This window comes from Ahaetulla prasina, chromosome 5 (assembly GCF_028640845.1).
Source record: "Ahaetulla prasina isolate Xishuangbanna chromosome 5, ASM2864084v1, whole genome shotgun sequence".
NCBI classification, from domain to species: domain Eukaryota; kingdom Metazoa; phylum Chordata; class Lepidosauria; order Squamata; family Colubridae; genus Ahaetulla; species Ahaetulla prasina.
The window spans coordinates 109401829-109427767 of record NC_080543.1 but is presented as its reverse complement, the minus strand read 5'-3'; the positions used below and the strand labels follow the sequence as shown (position 1 = coordinate 109427767).

The 25939-nt window shown below is 36.5% G+C and overlaps 1 protein-coding gene across 2 annotated transcripts; it reads left to right on the top strand.

The window, feature by feature from the left end:
• CFAP99 (cilia and flagella associated protein 99) lies at positions 1 to 24795 on the top strand. Of its 2 annotated transcripts, none has more exons than XM_058186468.1 (15): positions 1 to 1269; positions 6049 to 6199; positions 6629 to 6723; positions 6940 to 7052; positions 7368 to 7536; positions 9621 to 9701; positions 10603 to 10671; positions 11821 to 11877; positions 12972 to 13060; positions 15392 to 15596; positions 16279 to 16420; positions 18217 to 18368; positions 19488 to 19693; positions 20484 to 20664; positions 22770 to 24795. In XM_058186468.1, the coding sequence occupies exons 2-15, from the start codon at positions 6190 to 6192 to the stop codon at positions 22932 to 22934; spliced, it is 1734 nt and encodes a 577-aa protein (XP_058042451.1). In that variant the 5' UTR covers positions 1 to 1269; positions 6049 to 6189; the 3' UTR covers positions 22935 to 24795. The 2 variants fall into 2 exon arrangements, with proteins under 2 accessions (XP_058042451.1, XP_058042450.1); XM_058186467.1 differs by lacking the exon at positions 1 to 1269 and adding an exon at positions 4809 to 4930.
• The last annotated feature ends 1144 nt before the right edge of the window (positions 24796 to 25939 follow it).

Genomic DNA, 25939 nt, shown 5'->3' with positions numbered 1-25939 from the left:
ATTTATATTCTGGTATGCTGCTGCTGTGTGTATGTATATGTGTTAGATAAATCTGAGCACAAGACATTAAGAATTCAGTAGGAAGAAGCAAATCTAATCTGAGCATTTTCTCTAAGGAAAATTCCAGTTTAAGAAGGGCCGGAATAGCTCAGGCTGTTAGAGCCTGTTATTAGAACACAGTAGCCTGCAATTACTGCAGGTTCAAGCCCGGCCCAAGGTTGACTCAGCCTTCCATCCTTTATAAGGTAGGTAAAATGAGGACCCAGATTGTTGGGGGGGCAATAAGTTGACTTTGTAAAAATATACAAATAGAATGAGACTATTGCCTTATACACTATAAGCCGCCCTGAGTCTTCGGAGAAGGGCGGGATATAAATGTAAACAAAAATAATAATAAATTCATTTCCAGGGACCAAACTCTTCTTTAGAGGAAACGTTTCAAAAGCTTGCAGTCTTAACAATGAATTTGAAAATCCAACAAGAAGGGACAAAGGCTTTTAGAAAGAACGTAGTCTAAAAGAAGAGGACTGACACAGGTCCAAAGAGAAAAACTACGTGGGATAATCCCTGCTTATTGCCCCCATTCAGTGGACAAGCAAGTTGAGGATTTAATTCAGGGGTCTCCAACCTTGGCAACTTTAAGACTTGTGGACTTCAACTCCCAGAATTCCTCAGCCAGCTTTGAGTTGAAGTTCACAAGTTTTAAAGTTGCCAAGGTTGGAGACCCCTAATTTAAGTCATGCATTAAGTCCATGAAAGAACACTATGAATTCGCTAATATTAACTTTGGATCCTTCGGGAGTACGTTCCTAAAAGTTACTGAAAGAATCTTTTTTCTCATCGCCTCTCCAACTTCGAACCGGCGATCCTTTTACAGAAAACGAGTCCGTCCGGCATGTTTTATAACCCGTTCCGGCTTTTGCAGCTGCCTCGCTTGTTTCCAGGGTTGCTAAGCGACACCAAATCGTTTCAAGGGTTGCTAAGCGACGCAAGGCGTTCCAAAGGTTGCTAAGCGACAGACAGCAGCGGCAGCGGCGGCTCGAGCTCTTCTACGGCGGCTCAACGGCCGGGTGGCGAGACGAGAGTGGCGGGAGTCGCGAGCTCGAAGTAAGCCGCGTCAGGGCCTCCATCCAGGCCTTTAGTAGCAGTTTCGCAGCGTTGACAAGCAAAAAAGTGAATAATTCGCCTTAGTGTACCTTGAAAACAGGACGGGTCCGTCGGAAGTAACTCTCTGAGAAGCTACGCGCCTTTGACTACAACTTGTAAAACGTAAGAGCCGTTCGGATTTAAAGCTTGGATCTCTGTATATTTATTGGTAAATTGATTTAAATTTACCAATTTAAATTGATTTTAAAAATGTGTTCTGTGATACCAAAGCATGAGTCTGCGGGCATCAACACTATCGTTCTCCGGTTTTGGCTCCGGCGATGATACCCAATCATGAACCTGAGGTGCAAATCCTTTTATGATTTGCATGGTATATGCTTGGGATCCACGAGATTACAGGTGATTACAGCTTGGGCCGATTGGGGCACCATCACAGAACTTGGGTGCTGCTGTGGTAGTGCAAAATCAGCATTTGATTTTGCATTATTGTCACCTTTGTCGAATCACAGCCCACATCTGTCCGCACAGAATCAGGCATCTGAATAACAGTAACAGAGTAAATAATTAATAAATAAATAAATAAATAAATAAATAAATAAATAAATAAATAAATAAATAAATAAATAAATAAATAAATAGTTGGAAGGGACCTTGAAGATCATCTAGTCCAACCCCACCCCATCCCTGCCCAAGCAGGAGACCCTACACTATTTCTGACAAATGGCAGTCTAATCTCTTCCTGAAAGCCTCCAGTGATGAAGCTCCCACAACTTTTGAAGGCAAAGATCTACAACCAAGCCAATAGAGAAAACAATCTGACAAGAAGAGATCTTAGAGAGTATCCCCCTTGAAATGTATTTGAATATTAATAGCACGGGTTAGTAGTTATGTTGTTGGTTTGAGCGCCCAGCTTGGCGATTTGGTTGCAAATGTTTGGTCCCCCCATTCAAGGAGACATTTCCAAAGCTCACTGAAGATGTCTTCTCGAATGGGGGACCAAACGTTTGCAAACAAATCGCCAAGCTGGGTGCTCAAACCAACAACATAAGTAACCCCAGTTCACAGAAATGGGGAGGGAAGCACCTTCAGACTTGCAAGATTCCCTTGCTGTAGCGGTCACAATAAATGTAGTCCTAACTTACATGTCATTGTAGGTTTAACTTGTAGGCTGGCAGATGTACAGCTTTAATATTTCCTTTAAAAAGTGCTACTTATAATACAATTATGATAAGAGTTTTGGGAGCATTGTTAAAAAGATTAAAACAAAGAATAGTGTATAGAAAATTCAACAGCGTGGACCAAGAGATGGCAAGGAGATTAGAAGTGTGGATTAACTATCTAGGATTCCTAATTATTAAATATATTTATCTTTGTGTACTGTAGAAATAGAGTCTGCAGAAGGTTTACAGTTTTTAAAAATGTGACTTTGCTCCAGGGAGCTTCCTGTAAATATTAGGATGTAAGGGGAACCAAATTGAAACTGAATGGACTTATTTATGGGAAGTTGGCTGCTGGATTGGAAAGTAGTCTCTAGCTCATTAGTTTCTGAATCCCATTGTCTGAGAAACTGTCAGAACACAATGATCTCCAGCACTTTTTAAAAAAAAATAAATATTAATGAAGTCTTTCCAGTCTAATGCAGTGTAAGACTGTACTGCTTTGAAAGTGATTTGAAAGAGAATACTCTTATATCTCTATAATTCTTTTATATCCCTATAATTCTTTTATATCCCTATAATTCTTTTATATCCCTGTTTGTACATCAAGATCTAGAGAGAAGTTCTGATTTCATAGCAGCTTTGGTTAAATGTTAGTTTATTTGTGCCATGCTAATATCAAAAATATCCAAGTCCGTTACACTTCTGTTTGGTTCCATGGTGAATGTTAGGTAAATGGCAGATAGTTAACACTTCTGAATTAACTATTGCCCCAATAATCAAGATTTCTTTTCTATTAAGAATGAAAAGTCTTACAATATTCTCTCTGAAGAGCAGTTATAGTTGAAAAGCAAACAAATGTATGAATGAATTTGCTCATCTAACAAATTAATTCAGGTGGTTTCAGGTATACCTGAAATTATATAGCAAAATTATATTAATTTCGGTAATGATTATATGCTTAAAATTAAATTGCAACTGATGAAACGTGGACACTTAATGATTCCAGGTTTATGCAGAATGAAGATGGCTGGCCCATTGAGACACATTGAAATAATAATTCAGCAGCTTAACAAATTCCATCCTGAAAATGAGAATGTTGGGGATTTCTTGGATGAATCAGCTAAAGTATTACAAGTATGAGATGTCTTTTGAAGCTTTTAGAAAATGCACATTTGAAATACTATATTTCTAAATTTCAGGAGCCATGTTTATATGTTTGTGTGTATGTGTATATATATGTATATGTATATATACACACACACATATATAAACATGTATCAGTGGTGAAATCCAAATTTTTTTACTACCGGGTCTGTGGGCGTGGCTTGGTGGGTGTGGTGTAGCTTGGTGGGCATGGCAGGGGAAGAATACTGCAAAATTCCCATTCCCTCCCCACTCCTGGAGGAAGGATATTACAAAATCTCCATTCCCACCCACTCTGGGGCCAGCAAGAGGTGGTACTTGCCAGTTCTCCGAACTACTCAAAATTACCGTATAGTATGTTTGTGTGTGTGTGTGTGTGTGTGTGTATACACACAGACATACATATATGCACACTGTAGGCATAAGAAATTTGGTTTGTGAATTACACAAGATCTTTGATACAAACGTTTGAGAGCAACATTTGTTTCTTTTTGTTTTTTTATTTCCATGTGGTAGGGCAGTGCAACAAGACTTCTTATCTCCACTAGCTACTTCTTTTTATCTTTCATTCGTTCTTAATTATCTAATTTTAAACTAATTTTCTAGCCAATTAAATCTGTCTAAAGTAGTCTTAGGGGTTTTAAAATGTGACTTTGCTCCAGGGAGCTTCCTGTAAATATTAGGATGTAAGGGGAACCAAATTGAAACTGAATGGACTTATTTATGGGAAGTTGGCTGCTGGATTGGAAAGTAGTCTCTAGCTCATTAGTTTCTGAATCCCATTGTCTGAGAAACTGTCAGAACACAATGATCTCCAGCACTTTTTAAAAAAAAATAAATATTAATGAAGTCTTTCCAGTCTAATGCAGTGTAAGACTGTACTGCTTTGAAAGTGATTTGAAAGAGAATACTCTTATATCTCTATAATTCTTTTATATCCCTATAATTCTTTTATATCCCTATAATTCTTTTATATCCCTGTTTGTACATCAAGATCTAGAGAGAAGTTCTGATTTCATAGCAGCTTTGGTTAAATGTTAGTTTATTTGTGCCATGCTAATATCAAAAATATCCAAGTCCGTTACACTTCTGTTTGGTTCCATGGTGAATGTTAGGTAAATGGCAGATAGTTAACACTTCTGAATTAACTATTGCCCCAATAATCAAGATTTCTTTTCTATTAAGAATGAAAAGTCTTACAATATTCTCTCTGAAGAGCAGTTATAGTTGAAAAGCAAACAAATGTATGAATGAATTTGCTCATCTAACAAATTAATTCAGGTGGTTTCAGGTATACCTGAAATTATATAGCAAAATTATATTAATTTCGTAATGATTATATGCTTAAAATTAAATTGCAACTGATGAAACGTGGACACTTAATGATTCCAGGTTTATGCAGAATGAAGATGGCTGGCCCATTGAGACACATTGAAATAATAATTCAGCAGCTTAACAAATTCCATCCTGAAAATGAGAATGTTGGGGATTTCTTGGATGAATCAGCTAAAGTATTACAAGTATGAGATGTCTTTTGAAGCTTTTAGAAAATGCACATTTGAAATACTATATTTCTAAATTTCAGGAGCCATGTTTATATGTTTGTGTATGTGTATATATATGTATATGTATATACACACATATATAAACATGTATCAGTGGTGAAATCCAAATTTTTTTACTACCGGGTCTGTGGGCGTGGCTTGGTGGGTGTGGTGTAGCTTGGTGGGCATGGCAGGGGAAGAATACTGCAAAATTCCCATTCCCTCCCCACTCCTGGAGGAAGGATATTACAAAATCTCCATTCCCACCCACTCTGGGGCCAGCAAGAGGTGGTACTTGCCAGTTCTCCGAACTACTCAAAATTACCGTATAGTATGTTTGTGTGTGTGTGTGTGTGTGTGTGTATACACACAGACATACATATATGCACACTGTAGGCATAAGAAATTTGGTTTGTGAATTACACAAGATCTTTGATACAAACGTTTGAGAGCAACATTTGTTTCTTTTTGTTTTTTTATTTCCATGTGGTAGGGCAGTGCAACAAGACTTCTTATCTCCACTAGCTACTTCTTTTTATCTTTCATTCGTTCTTAATTATCTAATTTTAAACTAATTTTCTAGCCAATTAAATCTGTCTAAAGTAGTCTTAGGGGTTTTAAAAAATGTTTTAAAATGGTGAGGAAGAAAAAGAGGACTTGAATGAATTCTAGACATCCAAACTCCCAAAATTTTTAAAACAATTAAAATTTGATAAATTGGTGTCTGGACCTAACCGTCTGCCAGTAGGTAGAGAAGTTCCATTAATTGCAAATAACCAATCCCAGGTCACAAAAAGCGATCACATGACCTGCGTCATCACAACTATCATAAATACGAGTCCGATGATCCAATTTTTCTTGGACAAGCTATCACACAATTCTTTTACTTTAAATATTGCTTGGATTAATTTATGGTGGGTAATTATGCTTTGTACATTTTGTACTTCTCAAAACGTATACTACTTATACGTTTTGGTTATACCTTTTGGACAATAGTAGTTAATATTGCTACTGTTATTTTACATTGAATGATGACATTTATATACATACATTAAGTTTCTGTTTTTACATTTAAATTAATTCTGTTTCTGTAGCCTTTCAAGGTAACAGATGAAATCCCTATACCTGTAATAGATATCTTGTGTGGCTGTTTAGAATATAAAACTGTATTGGATGTGGTAGTCGATGCATTTTATATCCGAGATGGAAAACATTGCCTATTTTCTGAGCGTAACATGTATGTTGGTAAGTATTCGTTTATATAGAGAGAATATAATAATGTTAGAAAATCAGTCTGATTTTTACTCTCCTGTATATATACTATTAAGGGACGCGGTGGCTCAGGGGCTAAGACAGCTGAGCTTGTTGATCGAAAAATATCATATATATATGGGTGTCAAGTACAACTTGGAATAATGAAAAAATAAGATATGAAACATGTCATCACAACATAAAACTTCAGTGTGTACAGAGGCTATATGAATATTAAGTCATGCTGTGTTATTTATTAAATTGTGATAAATTTTTTCATTTGCCTAATCTGCCTTCCATTTTCACTCTTAGATACCTAGATTTGGAGAATTCTAACAAATGCTAGTAAATTTTAGAGTAGAAAACTTTAATAGGCTTAATTATTCACTTTGTCTTCAATATTAATGTATGTGTTTTTTCTAGTTATTTGTTATTTGGCTATTTTTCGACTAGAAGAACTTGGATTTCAGTTGTTCAGCAAAATCATTAAATCAATGGATGTGGCTAAGATATGTAAGGTAATTAAAATATTTTATTTAAATTATTTATTATATTTAAATTTTCTCGCGGACCACCAGTGGTCCATGGACCACTGGTTGGTGACCACTGCTCTAGGCAATATTTCAATAGAAATTATGAATACATTACTGCTGAAAATAGAAAATGTGATCTGATTTCAAAGCATATATATTTTTTGATTAAGCTTCTTTCATTAATGCATACTGTCTTTTCAGTTCCTTAGGTTCTTTTTCAATATGGTGAATTTGCAAACATGGATAAAAGATGAATGGAGTCAGATTTATGATTCGGTTTATGTAAATGAAAATTGGATTGAACCACTGGAAAAGTAAATAATAGAAACATTGTAGACATGCTTTCTCAAAAGTAATTGCCGATACACTGTCAGGAAATATTTCTCAAAAATGTGCATGATTTCCTGTTTGAATGAAACTGCATCTTAAGTAACACTGTTCATTTGAATCTCTACTTAACAGAGTTGGCACTCTTAATTATTTGTATTAGACTTCCAGTTCAGGACCAATCTAAATGTTTAGATTCTATAAAATAATTAAAATTGCTTATACTAGTATTAATTAAGCAGATGGAACCCAAAGCCAGAAATAAAATTGTATTTTTGTTTGTTTGTTTTATTTCCTGTAAGATGGGAGCCAAAAATACAGGAATTGATCAGTCAGCTGGAGAATATTGCAGTTAAACATGTCACTACAACTTTAAAGAAGACTGAACCAAATGAGTTTCATTTGACGGTCCCTAATCCACGAGCTATACTGATTCCGGAGCAAATTCCACAACAAGAGAAAACAAAACCTGTGAGTTCTGTATTTTTCTACATCAAAAAAAGCTTGATTAATTTTTGAAAGTATTTGAATCCCAAAGAATTAATTAAAAAAACACCCTTAAACTTCAGCTTTAGAATGCAAATATTTTGTAAAATAAGCTCCTTCAATTTGGATTTCTTCTAGGCTGGTAGCCCACAACCTTTTGGGCACCAAGGATCAGTTCCATACTGAGAGGTTTTTCCATGGACCAGAGGGGACGTGGTTTCACATGCTGCCTAAATCCCATGGATGGGGCTTCACTTGTTTGTGTGGCCCAGTTTCTAGCATGCTATGGCCTGCTGCTGGTCCATAGACAGAGGTTTGGAGACCCCTCTTTTAGGTCCAGAAACCTGTCTCTTCTGCACCTGTTAGTGCAGAAGAATAATATGAGGCTAGGCTTTTTCTCAAAACTGAATAAAGAAGCCTTTAAACCTTATTCAGAATCAGAGAAAGGAAGCTACTCTTTAAATTATTTCACAGCTTTATCAGAGCCTTTCCTAGTTTTGCCATATGTCAGAACAGATGATAAAGTCAGGAGAGGAAGCAAAAAGTTTCTAATATCTCAGCAAATCCCAAAGAACTCAAATTTAAGGGAAAGAAATTTCACCCAGGTTAAAAGAACCACCATTTCAATTCAGTCCCAGAAAAGTGTGAACTTTTAGGGGCTACTTCTAAATATCTAGTTTTGTTCTAGGGTTGCTGGAAGTAAGAATGGAAACAACAGAACAAAAACAATGCTTGGGAATGTATTAATTTTTTTAAAATGACCCTGTAATCCCTTGCATCAGGGAGGAGTCAGGCAACTGAATGGAGCTGAGCGTTTACTGGCTAGATGCCTTCCCAGGGGAAGAGCCTTCTCTGTGGGGGCTCCTACCCTGTGGAACGAACTTCCCCCTGGACTTCGACAACTACCTGACCTTTGGACCTTTCGCTGCGAACTTAAGACTTATCTATTCTGTCTTGCAGGACTGGCTTGAATTTTTAAATCTTTTAGCTGATTTTATGGGTTTTAAATTTTTATTAATTTTATAGGGTTTGATTGTATTTTAAAATGGGGCCAAATTTAACAAGTTTTTTAATGTCTGTTTTTAGTATTGTATGTGTTGTTGTTGTATTTATCTTGGCTGTAAATCGCCCTGAGTCCTTCGGGAGAAGGGAGGTATACAAATTAAAATATTATTATTATTATTATTATTATTATTATTATTATTATTATTATTATTATTATTATTATTATTATTATTATTATTATTATTATTCATGATGACTACATGTTGCTCATAGCAGATACTTTTTCTTTGTGCCCAAAGAGAGAAATATCTGCCACTACCTAGGATCAAATTCACAGTGGTGTAAAACCAATTGCTCTTCCACCCCTTCCTCCCCAAATTCATGTGGACTGCGAATTAGCTGTTCAGTCACAATGTAGTGTTGATCCAATTTCTGTTGCCATTTAAGAAGACTTTAGACTTACTCATCAACAGTACTAGTGAAGGAAAATGGTACATATCTACAGTGACTTTTGCTCCTGCAGAATACAAGTAGCCCATTTAGCAACCACAATTGGGACAGGGTACTGTATCATTAAGCAAAGTGGTTATTAAATGGGACATTGTATGACCACAACTGTGCTTTCCTTTTCTCTAGCCCCCCCCCCCCATGCTTTGGAATGCTCACCCTGGCAATGGAATAATTAGCAAAAAGGTGATTATTGTTAGCTTTACATCCATTGGAGGGAAAGAGATGACAAGAGTAAGCAGGCATACAGTGGAGAACACACACTAAAAGCAATGTGCTGGGAGCTGCAAGCACACTATGCAAACAGCCTGGTGTATTCTCCATTGTGTGCTTGCTTATAATCCATTCTTCTCCAAACTCACTGCATTGCAAGTGGGGAGGAGAAAGACTGCTTGAACTATTCTTTCTCCCTCCAGAGTGGAGAGATACTGTAATAAATGTGAACATTGTGCATAAAGCTTTTTTTTTTCAGCACCATCATATCTTTGAATGCTTACCGTGTAAAGCAGTTGCTAGTGATGACTATCTATAGATTATATCTGTGTATTTATGCTCAGATTCCCAAGAATACTTACAAACCTCCTAGAATGAAGCAGCATCTAGAAAGAATCAAACTGAAGAATCGCCAGCAGGCAGAGGCAAGTTTTGTATTTTAATAATTTATTTATTTCACTATATTTTCTGGAATTTATCTACCCATATTTGTTGTCTTTTGAAATATCAATGTGGTTTCCAGAGAATTGCTGAGAAGTCATAATTGTATGATAATTAACTGCTTTTATTTGAATAATTGCTTTTCAAGGTTCTGCCCCAGATTCCTGTTTATGTGATAGTTCATTAAACATTTCTGCTATATATATTTACCATTCATAAAAAGGCTAACAAACCAAATTTGGCAAGAAAATAGCAAGAGGACACCAGTCCATTCTAGATGAGTTCATCATCATGGGTGGGGAGGATTCATCTCATTGTCATCTTGGGGATTAGATTGTTTTCCATGTAGAGAATATGATCTGCAAGTTGGAGCCATCTACATGCAACGATGTTATATAGTTTGCAGGAGAAACTCTTTCAGAGCACATCTTCTTTAGTAATATGGTCAAAATAGCGACTCCTTAGTATTTGGCAAAATCATATTTATTGGCTTGTTAATACTGGCTGACACCTTCAAAGTTTCACTGGCATTCATGGCTCCTGGGATCGCTATCAAGTTGAGCAAACGGTTTTAAGTTTCAGTGACATAGACAACAAAGACCATATTTTATTCATCTGGAAAACAGCTGTTGCTTTTACAGTGCTGAGAGAGAGAGAGAGAGAGAGGGAGGAAGGGAGGGATGGAGAGAGGGAGAGAGAGAGATAAATAGAGTATTTGCTTTACGTTGGAAAGCATAAATATTGTATGTTAAAGAATAAATATTAAATTTCTGGACAAAGAATTAATGGCATTAATCAATCAATTTTTATTACAGTCACATACCAGCATTTAATTAATGACATTAAAATTACACTTTATTTATTTATTAAATTTATATTTTTTAGGAACTACTGCTAGAAGCAAATATTAATCAATTCAACTGTGCAGCCCCAAAGTTTGATTACAAATGCTCTGTAAGTAAAACAGAAATCAAGAAATAAATGTAATTATGAGTAAATGAAAGAAAAGAATGTAATAAGATTTATATATTGTAATTTTATTGTTTAAATAATTTTGAATAATGTTTTGTTGATATTTGATATAGATGATTTGCAGCATAGCTATGATATCATTCTGAGTTCACTTTTAATGCTGACAAAATTTGAAGTTCTTAGCAATTGTATAACAGCACGTAAGCTGTGAGTTGTTGCTATTATTTATATTTGTAGATGGCCAGAGTCTTGGTAGTTTGCTGGTAAAGAACTAATCAGTACTAGTAATAACAAGTGCCAATAATTTATGAAAGCTTGTAAATTTAATTTTCCTCATGAAATAAGAGTCAAATTCTGACTTTAAATCTATAATAGCTGTGTACTGCTTATAGACGTTTTAACAGTTAAATTTTGGAATAAAAATACTTTTTAATAATGACTGAATCTTCCCTGACACCAGCCTTTTCTTTTACTACAGAATTTTCTAAAATCATATGCAAAATACAGTAGATTATGATTGCCTAAAAAGGCATCTTGCTTTCTTCCATTAATTTATTTTTTTCAGTAGAAACACTTTTTTGTAACAGGCGTGTTTTTCTTTTCCTTAAGAAACTCCTATGCAGCCCTTATATTCATTTTATATGCACTGTATTTAGCAATAAGCATTTTATTTTATTTTTTTCTTTTAGTACCTTTGAGCTGTAACTACAATTTTGAAAAATGTGGCTGCCAATAAGGGAGGGTTATATTTGCATGGACAATTATTTTTCCCATTTTACATCTTTATTATCAATTAAATTATCCTGGCTTAGGTCAAGGATTTATCATTTTAATAGAAATTTTCATTCTGGGTCTCCTTTAATTTACCCTCCTTTGTTTTCTACTATTTATCCAATTTATTATTGGCAAATATTTACATAATTTGCATATTTCAAAGGTGCTTTTCACTTTCTTTTTTCCATTGTTTTTTTCCCCAAAGTCCAGTTGACTTTTGAAAAGCACCTTTGGGACAACCATGACCTGGATGACTGAGAATCTCCATGGACAATCAAATGCATAATTTGATTTTGAAGTATGCTTTTTTCAATAGAATAAGTTATATAATAAAGCTACAATAATTTTTACTTATAGATGAAGGAAACCCCAAACCTTGTTGAAAAATTTGAGGCCCAGAAGATCAAGTTCAAGGTGAGGAACAGCTCTGAGAAGCCTAATATTTTAAATTGGTGAGATTCAAAAAAGTCAGTTGAAATCAGTTTAAGAATGGACAGGCAACTTTTGGGTGGCCAAGGACTTCCTTGTTTCTTGTTTTTAAAAAACATTTTTATTAAGTTATAAAGTATTATAAAATACAAAAGTATATAAAACAGCAGTGAGGGGGGAGGAGAAAAGGGAAAGAGAAGTGAGGACAGGTAGGGAAAAGAAAAAGAAGCATTGACTTCCGACTCGCTCTATTGCAGTAGAAATAGAATAGAATAGAATAGAATAGAATAGAATAGAATAAACAGAGTTGGAAGGGACCTTGGAGGTCTTCTCGTCCAACCCCCTGCTTAGGCAGGAAACCCTACACCACTTCAGACAAATGGCTATCCAACATCACTTTAAAAACCTCCAGTGTTGGAGCATTCCCAACTTCTAGAGGCAAGTTGTTCCACTGGTTAATTGTTCTCACTGTTAGGAAATTTCTCCTTAATTCACGGTTGCTTCTCTCCTTGATTAGTTTCCATCCATTGTTTCTTGCCCTTCCCTCAGGTGCTTTGGAGAATAGTTTGACTCCCTCTTCTTTGTGGCAACCCCTGAGATATTGGAACACTGCTATCATGTCTCCCCTAGTCTTTCTTTTCATAAGACTAGACATATCCAGTTCTAGCAACTGTTCTTTATATGTTTTATCCTCGAGTCCCCTAATATCTTTGTTGCTCTTCTCTGCACTCTTTCTAGAGTCTGAACATCTTTTTTACATTGTGGCAACCAAAATTGGATGCAGTATTCCAAGTGTAACTTGTGCTGCAAGCTACACTTACCAAGGCATTATAAAGTGGTATTAACACTTCACATGATCTTGATTCTATCCCTCTGTTTATGCAGCCTAGAACTTAGCTTTTTTGGCAGCTGCAGCACATACTGCTGGCTAGAATAAGGCATTAGCATCAAATCACAGCTTTTTGTTTTTCCATAATAATATGAACAAGTCATTTCTATAGTCATTATCAGTTGTAGTTAAAGGTTTCTGTTTTACAGTTTTGCTTTTAAAAATATTTATTCATTAATTTATCCAACAGACTGACAATACTCCTGTTAAGCTAAATGCAGCAGCAATCTTAAGAGAAGGTGTTCTGTACCAAAGAAAAGTGGAACAGGAGCTTAAGAGGTACTTAACCTGTGCCAGATTTTGATAGTGTTTTTATGTTTTCTAAAGAATGACTGTATTGCATTAAAGAAAATTAAGATACCGTATATACTCGAATATAAGCCGATCCGAGTATAAGCCGAGGTCCCCAATTTTACCCCAAAAAACTGGGGTAAACTGGGGACTCGAGTATAAGCCGAGGGAGGGAAATGAGGCAGCTACCGGTCAGGGAAAGCCTCCCTCCCTCAGCCGAGAAGGCTGGCGGCTCCCCCGCCCCGCCCTCTCACTGCACCGGCAGGGCTTCCCCGTGCTAATGCAAAAGCCCGCGAAGTTTGCACCATCCGGTATAATGTGAAAAAAAGAAGAAAAAAAAAAATCTCAAGTATAAGCCGTATATACTCGAGTATAAGCCGAGGGGACGTTTTTCAGCACAAAAAACGTGCTGAAAAACTCGGCTTATACTCGAGTATATACGGTACTTATCTATTGTTTATAATAAAATTGTTCTCTCTTTCAAAATGTAAATTATTCCAAGGATTATTAATAAAGGTCAGGTTATGCCATCTGAGATATATTAATATTTGTGGGAATTCTGAATAAGAACTTAAGAAGAATCCAAGACATAACTATTTTAGTAGTTTCAGTTCTTCTAGATGAGGAGAGTTAGTTTGGTGTAATGGGCTAGAAACTGGAAGACTGTGAGTCTAGTCCCAACTTAGGCACAAAGCCAGTAGGTGACCTTGGGCCAGTAACACCCATTGAGCCCTAGGAAAGTGGCAGGGATTTCTCTAGGCAATTTCCAGAAGTTGATGGTACATAAAGATAGAAACATAGAATTAGAAAACTGACGGAAAAAGATCTAGTTGTCCATTGAGTCTGTCCTTTGAGATTTCTGGTTTTTAAATTTATTTATTTATTTATTTATTTACTTTTTTATTTCAGTTTTAAAAATTTTGTTGAGTGATGGACATGTGTTTATTCCAGGCATGTTTAAACTTTGTTACTGATGATTGACCAACTACCTCCCCTGAAAGTTGATTCCAAGCTTAGGGTATAAGAACCAGATGTGTATTTCTCAACAGTTGTAATTAAAAGACGTGCACTTGTGAGAGACTGGAGATAATGAACATTTGTACAAGCTTCGGGTCAACTGTGTAAAATCAATTTACCATGCTAGAAATCACAACAGAGTGACTGAGAATCTTCATAGACATTCTTCAAATAGAGGCATACCATTGTCTTTTTCAAGAAGATATATACCACTCCTTCGTTTAAAGAGGCACCAATGACCTCCCAAAATCCAATCAGTCATTCCTAAAGAAGCCAGATTGGGCAAAGATCCAGCCCACCGTACACAAGACCCAGCGTGTTTGCTTACTTGCTTATCTCTGTCTGTCTGTCTGTCTGTCTGTCTGTCTGTCTGTCTGTCTGTCCATCCGTCCGTCCGTCCGTCCATCCATCCATCCATCCATCCATCCATCCAATCTATCTATCACCAATCTATATAGCCCAACTTAACAAAACATACCATGTTTCCCCGAAAATAATACCCTGTCTTATATTTTTTTGAACCCTGAAATAAGCACTTGGCCTTATTGCCATGCACTCAAAAGCCAAATTGGGCTTATTATCAGAGGATGTCTTATTTTGGGGGAAACAGGGTAGTAAAAGAGAGTCTAGAAATAGAAATTACAATAAGCAAGAAAATAGTAAGAGACTGATCTAGATGAATTCAAATCATTGAGACCTGATGGATTGCATCCCAAATTCTAAAGGAACTTGCAGATGTTATTTCAGAACCATTGTCCCATATCTTTCAAAGATCCTGGAGCATTGGGGAAGGACTACATGTTGGGTGCAATTTGTCAGCCTGTTACTAATCCATCTGGTGGTGATGCTGTCTATCTCACATTGATTTTATCTTATCAAGTAGATTGTGGTCTACTTTGTCAAATTCCTTATTGAACTCCAAGTATACTATGTTGTATACAAGTATACTTGCAGCATTTTTCTGGTCCATTAAGCACTTTGTCAAAGAAAGAAAAAAGATTTGTGTGACGTGATCTACCCATGTTGGTTTCTGGTTATAACTTTGCTTGCTTCTAGGTGTTAAGTGAAAAAAGCTTATTTCTCAACCTAAACGAGGTGTAGACAACTTACCTAGGGGTTACCCTTAGGGTGTTTGGCTGATATTTGTCTAGGAAAAAGGCTGGAAATGCCAGGGAAATAAGAGGCAGAAGGGAGATGAGCCAAAGGCCAAAGGCCTCCACTTATAGCTGTTCTAGCCTTCACATAAGACCGCAGCGTTTGTACTGTTTCTCTTCAAATAACCTGTTTTAATTTTTATTATAGAATCGAACATCTTCTCCAAGGAGCACAGGATCCATCAAAATTTCTGGAATGGCAACAACAAATGCGTGGGAAAGATTTGGACCAACAGCTGACAGAAGCAGAATGTAGAAAGCTACAAGGAAAGCTAAGCTATGAGGAAGCTATTTTGGCACGCCAATATTGCATTCAGGAAAAGAAAAAAAATGCTGAACAGAAGAGAGAAGAGGTACTGACTGTTCTTCAGATTTTATATGGGTTTGAGTTCCACATGTGGGTTTTAGATTATAGATACATTACTAAATTATAGATAATTTAGCATTTGGCAGAAAGTTTAAGTACATTCTTGAGGTATGCAGGAAAAACAAAGCTTTTCATTAAAAAACCCTTTCCTCTTTTTTCAATCCCAAAAGGATCTGTGTGCAAAGGCTATAATGCATAAAGCACATAATGTTTCTTATTCAAACTTAATAAGAATAAGAAACTACACAATCTCCCTCTTTCTATTCATAGTGCCTCTGTTTTGTTAAGATGCAATTTTGATTTATTGACTGTTGTGAAATTTACTGTTGCATCTGGATATTGCTTCATGGCTTCCAAATGTTTTGTTTTTTGATATCTTATATATTGATATCTATTTCACATCTCCAAATATACATGTTAATCAGCTTTTAATCACTTGCTTTATGAGGGTTTATTTCATTCCTTTATACTTCCTACCATTGCTGCTCATTTCAGAACGAATTAATAGATTTGCAGAGAAGCTGGGATAAAGTTGTGTTTATCATTTGAACCTTTGAATAAAGATGTGGAAGACTATTGTGAAATCGTTTAAAACAATCTTTTTTCCCCCAGTTGAACCTAATAGATTTACATCTATTTGCTTACTTGGAATTATTTTTGGATTTTAGACAGCAGAAATGCGTCTCCTGTGTGCAGAAAGATGCCTTCAAGAAAGGAAGGAAAAGGGAAAAAAGATTCAGCAAGTGGCAGAGGGACATAAAAATGTGAAGCAAGCACAAATGAAACTCCAAAAATGCAAACAGCAAATAGGTATTGAGAGTATAAGATCTATAGGCTTTAACAAAATTTATTTAGCAACTGGAGGATTTATGAATTGGAGAGAAATGATTAAGATGTCATTTCATAACTATTCTTCTTGTTGGAGCAGTAGCAACGAGATTTGGTGGGAGATTTATCATTAATCCCCCCTGTCATGGTCAGGCCATGCCGTAGTGGTATTGAAATTTTCCAGTGCTGCCCACTTCTGCAGGGAGGCTGGACATATTTGACTAATCCATCCTAAGCAACCAATGGACCCTCTCAGGTTACAGAGTGAGCTGGAAGATATCCGGGGGATGTCTGCTGTGGAGGCTTTGGCCACAGCCTGGAATCAAAAGGTGGCTGGAGTAGTGACAGGATCATGCTCATGTGTCCTCTCTTGGCCCATCTCTCCTGATTCCTCCCCATAGTTGTAAACTATGAGTTTAAGGGTTGTAAACCTAATCTTGCGTAGCTTCTTCTCCAAAAACACTGCACTACTAACCAGAGCATATAAAACATTTGCTAGACCAATTCTTGAATACAGCTCGACTGTCTGGAACCCTCACCACATTTCTGACATCAATATAATTGAACGTGTCCAGAAATATTTTACAAGAAGAGTTCTCCACTCCTCTGAATACAACAAAATACCTTATGCCACCAGACTTGAAATCCTGGGTTTAGAAAATGTAGAACTACGCCGCCTTCGACATGACCTGAGTTTAACTCATAGAATCATCTATTACAATGTCCTTCCTGTCGAAGAGTACTTCAGCTTCAATTGCAACAATACACGAGCACACAATAGATTTAAGCTTAATGTTAACTGCTCCAATCTTGATTGCAGAAAATATGACTTCAGTAACAGAGTTGTTAATGCTCGGAATACACTACCTGACTCTGTGGTCTCTTCCCAAAATCCCCAAAGCTTCAACCAAAAACTGTCTACTATTGACCTCACCCCATTCCTAAGAGGTCTGTAAAGGGCGTGCATAAGAGTTCCTGTCCTATTGTTTCCTTTCTTTATATCCAATTAATATAGTTATTACATACTCATATATATGCTTATATATTGTATAGTTATTTCATGCTTATGCTTATATATACTGTGTGACAAAATAAATAAATAAATACATACATACATACATAAATAAATAAATAGTTCACAGAGTTATTGAGCATGTTAAACAGGGCCAAGAGCACCACTGGAGGAAGACAAGGAATCCAATTGCTCATAAATGTACTCCTCTCCCCATACCCTACAATTAGCTGCTATTCTGTGACTTCCAGGTATCTTATTTGAGAAGACAAATTAAAATGAGAAAACTCATTGGTTTCAGAGGTTGCACTTAAAAGTTTTTCCACCAATGTATAAGCCTCTGAAAATTTTAAAAACAGCTCTTGAATACTTCAGAACTTAAGAGGTTCCTAGATAGATTTCATTCTATACAAAATGGATTCCCTCTGCTCCCTGGTGGTGCTTTCAAGCTGTGGAATCCCTAAATGCCCCAAAACAAGTAAAGAAACTGCTACCATTATGGTGTCTATAAATGTCATCTGCAGGAATGGGATGGAATGGAATGGAATACAGATCTGCCTTTTGGGGTCTATGTTGATGACATTGTCACTGACCATTGATTCAAGTTGCAGAGTATCAAGAGCTCTTTGAAAAGGTATTCTCTGCTTACTGAGACCTCCAATTACCATTTACACTAGAATTCACTCTATTTGCAAATCATTTCTGTATTTACTTATCTTTGGCAATAGTATATTAGTAAAGTTTGTATCTTTTTCGGCTTTTCTAGTTCAAGAGGTATCTAAAAAAAGCCAGGATATACTACTTCAGGCTTTAAAAGATGAAGAAGAGAAATTTAAAAAAAGATACGAACTGATTCAGCAAATAAGAGCTATAGAATATCTGCCATTCCTGAAAAATAGATTTATTGACTTAACCAAGGTAAACTCATAATGAAATATTATGGCTAAGCCAACAGTGAATTAGAAAAAGAATATCTTTTATTTATTATTACTTATGAATTCTATCTTACAACTTAAAATTTCTCTCTTAATTTTTCCAGAGTTTTAGAAACCATTGTTACAATATTGGATAGCATTGCTAGAACATGACCTAACCATTTGTTTTTTTGTGAGCATCTTGTGGTTGAGTATTTTTTATGACAGGAATATGAAATCTGCAGTATCTTGGATACATTCTGGCAATCCACCTTTCTTAAACTTTTATTCCTGATAATTCGTTCCTTCCAAATTGTCAGGAAAGAAGATTAAAATAATGGCCCATTTAGTTCAGAAACATTAGTAACTTGTTTTACTAATGTTTATTTTTTTGTGCTCATTCATAATATTAAACCATGAGGTTGGGCAATCCAAGGTCCATTGGACATGTGCCAGCTGTTACATTCCTTTGGTCCTTACAGCTGATTCTAAATACCAGGAACCAAGAAAGTAACATATTTTGCCATATACTTTTTCCCATTGAAAATCAAAGATAATCCACAAATTGCTGCTACTTACCTTGGTTATTTTTGTTTGTACTTCAGTTCTAAAAAAATTATATGTGAATGTGGTGTTCTTGTTTATTTGGTAACAGTAAAGTGATTATACTGTGTCTTTCCATCCACTATATGCATTTTCTCTTTTCAGATCTTCACTAAATTTTTTGTATAGCTACATGTCAGGGAATTGTGTAGCAGGTGTCCAAATGAAGTCAGAGACGCTGACACAAATTTTATATAAATAAATACATATTACATCTATATTTCCAATACACAAGATAGGCTGACAGGAGCATTATGAGGTAAATTGTCAGGATACACAGAAGAAAAAGGCAAGAAAAACGGGAAACTTCCCCTCTATACCCACAGCAGCCAATCACAGTGCAGATTGCCTCACATAGGAGTCAGCACTCTCCAACCAATCAACCACAACTGTGTGTTCTGGCTCACTGCACAACCCAATTGCTTCAGCTACTAAATTTAATTTTCTTTGTCTACATGTGGACTCAAATATAAATTAAGATATAACAGAAATATGGTACTTCTGTTTTTCTTTTCTACAGACAGCTAATCATGGTGTACTTGGTGAGATGTCAATTGTTGAACTTCAAGAACGTTTAGCTTTGCTGAAAGAATCTCAGCAAAAAGCAGAAGAAGAGAAGAGGGATCTGATAATCCATGAAAAACATGCGAAGGAACAACTTCTTTTGGATAAATTGGATCAAATCTGTATGTTCAGAGAACAGTTTGGCAGAGCAGCTGCATTAAAGTTAGTTTGAAATACTGTAATATTTATCCAGATTCCACTGTTTAAACAATGCCATTATTTATGATGAAACACATGTCATAAAAGTGTGCACAATAAATTTATTTCTTTAATAATCTCATAGACAAGGCCAAATGTTTCTCAGTGTTGCTTTAAGAATGGGTTTTCACCATTATTCTTTGCTTCAAAATAACCAACATCTGAAATACTGTATGTTCACAATTTCTGAGTGGGTTTTTCTTTGTTGTTCTAGCCCAGTGATGGCTAACCTTTTTGCCGTCGCGTGCCAGAAGGTGGGGTGTGCGTGTGTGTTATGCACGTGCATGCCCACACCAATAATTCTGTACCCCCCGCACATGTGCATGCAACCTCCCCTCTCCCCCCACTCCTGGCCCGCAATGGCCCGGTAGGCCCGTTTTTCTCTCTCACCTGGCTCCAGAGCCTCTCTATGAGTCTGGGGAGAGCGAAAATGGCATTCCCCGGGGGCCCTCTGGAGGCCAGAAACTGCCTGCTTGCCAACTTCCGGTTAAACAGGCAGTGACATTTTTTGCTGTCCCCAGCCTCCAGAGACTCCTAGAGAGGAATCTACAACTTTAATTCCTTTTAATTTATTTATGAAGAAATAAGGGCATAATTTAGCTGGATGCATGTCTCATAACGCCTTTTGTTTAGAATGGAATCATGCTTAAACCATGTATTTTTCTTCTTGTATGTCTTTCTCATTAAATTGTAATTAAGTCGTTGCTGAATCACAACTAATTGCAAATCGTTATTTATTACACTATTTTTTTAGACAAGAGGAAAAGAAAACTAGGACATCGCCTCGTGAAGCCATTTTAAAAGAGGAACAAGTTTTAGATCTACAGAAAAAAATTATGGAAAAGTCTACTGAACGTAAAATACAATCTGAATATTTAAAAACTAAATTTCTGAAAACTAATGAGAAATCAAAGCAATTTTGGAAGTTAGACAAAGTAAGGAAAGGAAAATAACGCTTTATTTTGCATTTTATAAAACAATCAGACTGTCCTCTCTTAATTTAATGGGTCTTTGAAGCATGTGTGGAAATTGGAATAATTGTATATTCTTGCTTTACACTTTAAAAAATTAAGCATACACCCATACAGTTAATATATTCTCTATCTTGGTGGTAGAACTTAAATTTCCATTCCTAACTCATATACAAGACTCATACTCAATATGCATGAAAATATGACATCAAGTTTCAAAAAAGTTAAAATTTTTATAAAACAGCTGATTCAAATGTTAATCAAGTAAATATATGTTGAAATTTAAAGTATCATTTCAACACATACTTCAGTACTTGATTAATATCTGAAACTTTTTGAAACTTACATTTTCAAAGAGAAAAATAGGACAAAAATGTTCTTAAATAACTCTAAAGAACATTTTTGTCCTTTTGTCCTCTTAATTGCTTTTCAAATTTATTATAATGCCATCATTTCCCAATTTTATTCCATCAGTGCTCATCAAAGGCTAAAGTACAGATTGGTGGGGTGGCCATCACATACACATTAATCCCAACTGCTTGGAAGGCATCACTCTTCTCTTTGCCGTCCTTCAGAAGGCACGAGGCTAGTGATGCAGATGTTCAAGCCAAGGTGAAATCATTAGTGAAGTGGGATTTGCTTAAAGCAGAATTAGCTTTAAGATGACATCTTCATCTGGAGGAGAAAATTGTTTTTTGAATTTGAATTAGCAACAGTAGCTTGCTACTGGATAATATGGCAATCACAAGAAGCATCCTCTCCTCACTGATGGTTTTGGGTCTCTCACCTGCTGATCAAGGAGAAAAGTGCTCTGCTAAACACTTAATGAGGACACTGGCAATTCCAAACAGCATTGCTTTCTGACAAGCAGTGCTTTAATTTTTAAATGCCTACATAGTAATTGCTTAATAATCGGTTCTAGAATTTTGTCTAGGTTTATTTTCAAATAACAGCTTTTTCCTGTTATTTGAAGACAAAACAACAGCACCTTCTCTAATCCTATGTTACCGTGATGGTACAGTGGTTAGAATGCAGTACTGTAGGCTAACTCTCGGCTCACTCCGAGTGGCTCAAGGTTGACTCAGCCTTCCATCCTTCTGAGGTCGGTAAAATGAGGATCCAGATTGTTGGGGGCAAAAGGCTGAGTCTATAAACCGTTTAGAGAGGGCTGTGAAGCACTGTGATGCGGTATATAAGTGCTATTGCTATTGCCATATCCATTTGCATGAGGAACTTCAGAGAAAGGAGTCTAAAATTACATTTGCAAGCTTATCTTCACAAGGAACGTCATGGCATCACTTACTGTAACTAATTATTTTTGGTGGGATGTGTCCACATTACATTGATCTCACTCTCAGCGTTGAGATAACCTAGTCCAGTGCTTAGTTGTTTCAGATTGGAAGTGGCATTTAATTCTTTTGATATATAATTTCAAAAGGGGCAATTTAGCGCATGTAGAACTGAAAAAAGGAATGACACTGTTAGCAAATGGTTATACTTTTTAGTATCTTTTTTTTTTTTTTAAATCCTGAACCCTCTGTGATCTTTTTCCATGGAAGTTTATTTTAATTGGCTTTCCTGAAAGTGATAAAGCAAGGGGAACAATTCAGGGGTTGAAAGATTCAAGCTCTTCCTGTCATTCAAATACCTAGGAAATATTTGGAATACCAAATACCAGCTGCCTCAGTGAAGAAAAAAAGAGAGGCCACTTCAATTTATTACAATAAAACAATCAGAAGGAAATTTTAGATAGCTTGATGAAGGGCCACATAAAAATTATTTTTTCTTGTGTCTTCCCAATCTTTTCCAAGTTTCAGTGAGACTTTGTAGTCAAACCATTATCAGTTGACCTAGATGCAGGATCTTAGGGATGTATTAACAAGCCTTAGGGATGTTGAAGGAAATCCTACTGGTGTATTGTGTATTGTATACACCTCGATCAGCATTGTGGACCACTTGCGACATATGGATAGTGTTCAAGAGCAGCCTCATGTAGAGCATGTTGCAATGATTATTTTATTTAACATGTTTGAATTAATATTAGCATATTCTATATTTTGCTTTCACAGAAATCTCAAGGAGAGGATCGCTGGAAGAAATTGGAAGAAAGTCGACAACAGCAATTTAAAACGCTTCAGCATGGTCTTATGTCTAGACATAATGCTCAAAAAATGATAGCAAATGAAGCTATGAGAACTGGAGCCCCTGTTTGTATATTAAGGAATTGTTACTAGATATATTACTGCTTATTAGACATTTACTACTAACATGACTCAATTTCTGATTTCTTGAACTACTTTATATATGGCTATTAACTGGCAGCTCTTTTTGATTCATATATGTTGGAATTATATAATGCTTTTAAAACATTTTTAGCAGTTTTCAAAATAAGTATGGTATTTTTTAAATAAGTTATATTTTTCAAATAAATAAAAGGGAGACAAATAAATGCATTTTAATATTTTAAAATAGCTTTTTTCATTTAAGCAAAGGTATTTCAGATGAATTTCTCCAATGATTTTTACTTTATGAGGGCCATTAGTATTGTATAATTGTATATAATTCAATATAATATGCAGCTTTTGAACATCAGAATTTTCTACTATTGTCCCATCCCTCTGGAATATTCTCCTCTGAAATGGGAGGACCCTGATCTTGGCCTTTTTGTAAGACCCTGGAGGGTTGTGTTACCTGGGCCTGGGGACCCGAGTGTCTTAAGGGCCCTATTTCCTGGGTGTATATATAGGAACACTTTTAATCAGTGCCATTTATATTTATTTTGAACTGTTTTATTTTATTCTTAGTTTTAATTGTTTTTATTGTCTTATCTCATGTCAGAAATACCGGAGCTAGAAAGGGGAGGGATATTATTTAATATTTTAAAAATTAAAAGCTTTAATAAAATATAAAGATCTGGTGGTTAGAATGCAATATTGCAGGCCAACTGCCCACAGACTGTAGTTTCATCCTGATGGGGCTCGAGGTTAACTCAGGCTTACATCCTTTAGTAAAATGAGCATCCAGATTGCTGGGGGCAATATGCTGACTTTGTGAACCGTCCAAAGACTGCTGTGAAGAACTGTGTGGTGGTATATGCTATTGCTATAATTCTAGCTCAATAATGGGCCATGTTAGTGGCAGAAACATTTCCAGCCAGCAAGTCATTCTGTATGCAAATTGGTCCCGGAGGGCACTGTAAAAAATAGATACTTGTTTGTATAGTTCCACATTCACAGTGAATATCTTCATCCTCAGGGAGAAATCTCCATTTTCCCATATAATCTTTAGTTCTAGCCAGACCAGTATATTTTATTATATACACTGCCCAGTGTCATTTGTTGACATGGGGCAGCTACAGAAACCAAATCAATCCATCAATGAAACATTTTGTTAACTTTATAATATTACTCCAAAAGGGGATATTAAGAACATGATCAAAACATGTGAGTTAAAATGCTCAATTTCTTCCAATTGTAACAAATGATAATCTATCCTTTACAAAATATTCTACACTGTCCCATTGATATTAATATTTTGATGGATTAATTTAAAATTTAATTCATAGGGCATAAACTGTATTTTTCAAAACATGAATCCATTGAGTCCTTTGACAGGACCAGAGTTTCCAGTTCTTGATTCTGAGCTTCTTGTTGTGCATATTTTAAACTATTTAACTTTTGACAAAATAAATAAATAGATTTGGATTCTGAAATTAATTCTTTAGTATTAATAACATATTGAGTGTTTTAGAAGTTGCTAAACCATCAGAACCATGTTGAGAGGTCAAACATATTTTAACTGATATACTGTATCTCCATTGTTGCATTGATACTGAAAATTATGTTAGAGTTGCTGAAAAGATTTAAAGTAATAATTAAATCATTGTCTCTTAAAATTATACACTTTTGCCCCCATGTTTTACCCCGTTATGTTAGAGAGTTGGTTATTCATGTGATTTCATATCAAATTTAAACTCTCACCTAACAAGTTTGAAATGTCTCACCACTAGCAAAGTTGGAAATACTAAATTAATCCAAGTAACCTTTGTACCATTTGCTAAGATTTAAATGGATATATATTTTCCAGGCTAGCAAGTTGTGGCAATTAAAGGCAATATTTTTCAAAAATATTTTCATTAATTCATCAAAAGTTCATTAACAAAAATAGGTACTAAAATGTAAGCCCAGTGAGAGATCTGGAACTCTGGGACCTCAGCTAAGTCTTGCGCCTCCCGGGTCATTGTCAGCTGTGGATTCAAAGTGGTATTGGTCATTACCTGTCTCTGTTGGTTGGTTTGGTCAGTTATGCGTTTCCTTAACTGATCTATGTGGCGCCGCCACATTCGGTTGTCTGGTAGCTCTACCACATGCGATTTTGGCCCTGTTACTCTTGTTACTTGTCCTGCGAGCCAACTAGGGCCGTCCCCATAGTTTCGGGCCCACACCCGGTCGCCTATGCTCATTTCCTTGTTTTTCTAGCTCCCCTTGTAACCCTCGGGTGTGTAATGGGGTTCAAGCAGTCAAGTGGGCACGGAGTTTTCGTCCCATTAGCAATTCGGCTGGGCTTTTCCCAGTGGCTGTGCTTGGGGTTCTGTGCTGGACGGCTAGGAAAAGTCTATTTTGTTTGCCAGTCACCTGGCTTGAGCCTGGACAATGCCTCCTTAGCGCCCGGACGGAACGCTCTGCAAGGCCATTCGACGCAGGGTGGAAAGGTGCAGAGAGGGCATGTCGGATGCCTTCCTCTGCCAGGTACTCTTCAAACTGGGCTGCCGTGAATTGGGGCCCATTGTCGGACACCAGAGTGTCCGGCAACCCGTGAGTTGCGAATAGGTGGCGCAGGGTTGCGATTACTGCTTCGGCTGTGGTGGACTTCATAAGTATGATCTCTAACCATTTGGAAAAGCGGTCCACCACCACTAGGAATGTTTGGCCGTGAAAGGGGCCAGCAAAGTCAATGTGGATTCTTGACCAAGGCCCTTGGGGCTTTTCCCATTCTCTGACTGGGGCTGTTGGGGGTAGCGGTCTGGACTCTTGGCAAGCTTGGCATTTCCCTACCCTCTCAGCAATCTCTGCGTCCATGAGTGGCCACCATACATAGCTTCTAGCTAACCCTTCATCCTTACGATGCCTGGGTGACCCTCGTGGAGGAGGTCCAATACCTTGCCCTTAACTTAACAGGAATTATTACACGATCACCCCATAACAGGCACCCCTTGAGCCGAGAGCTCATCACGTTTCTT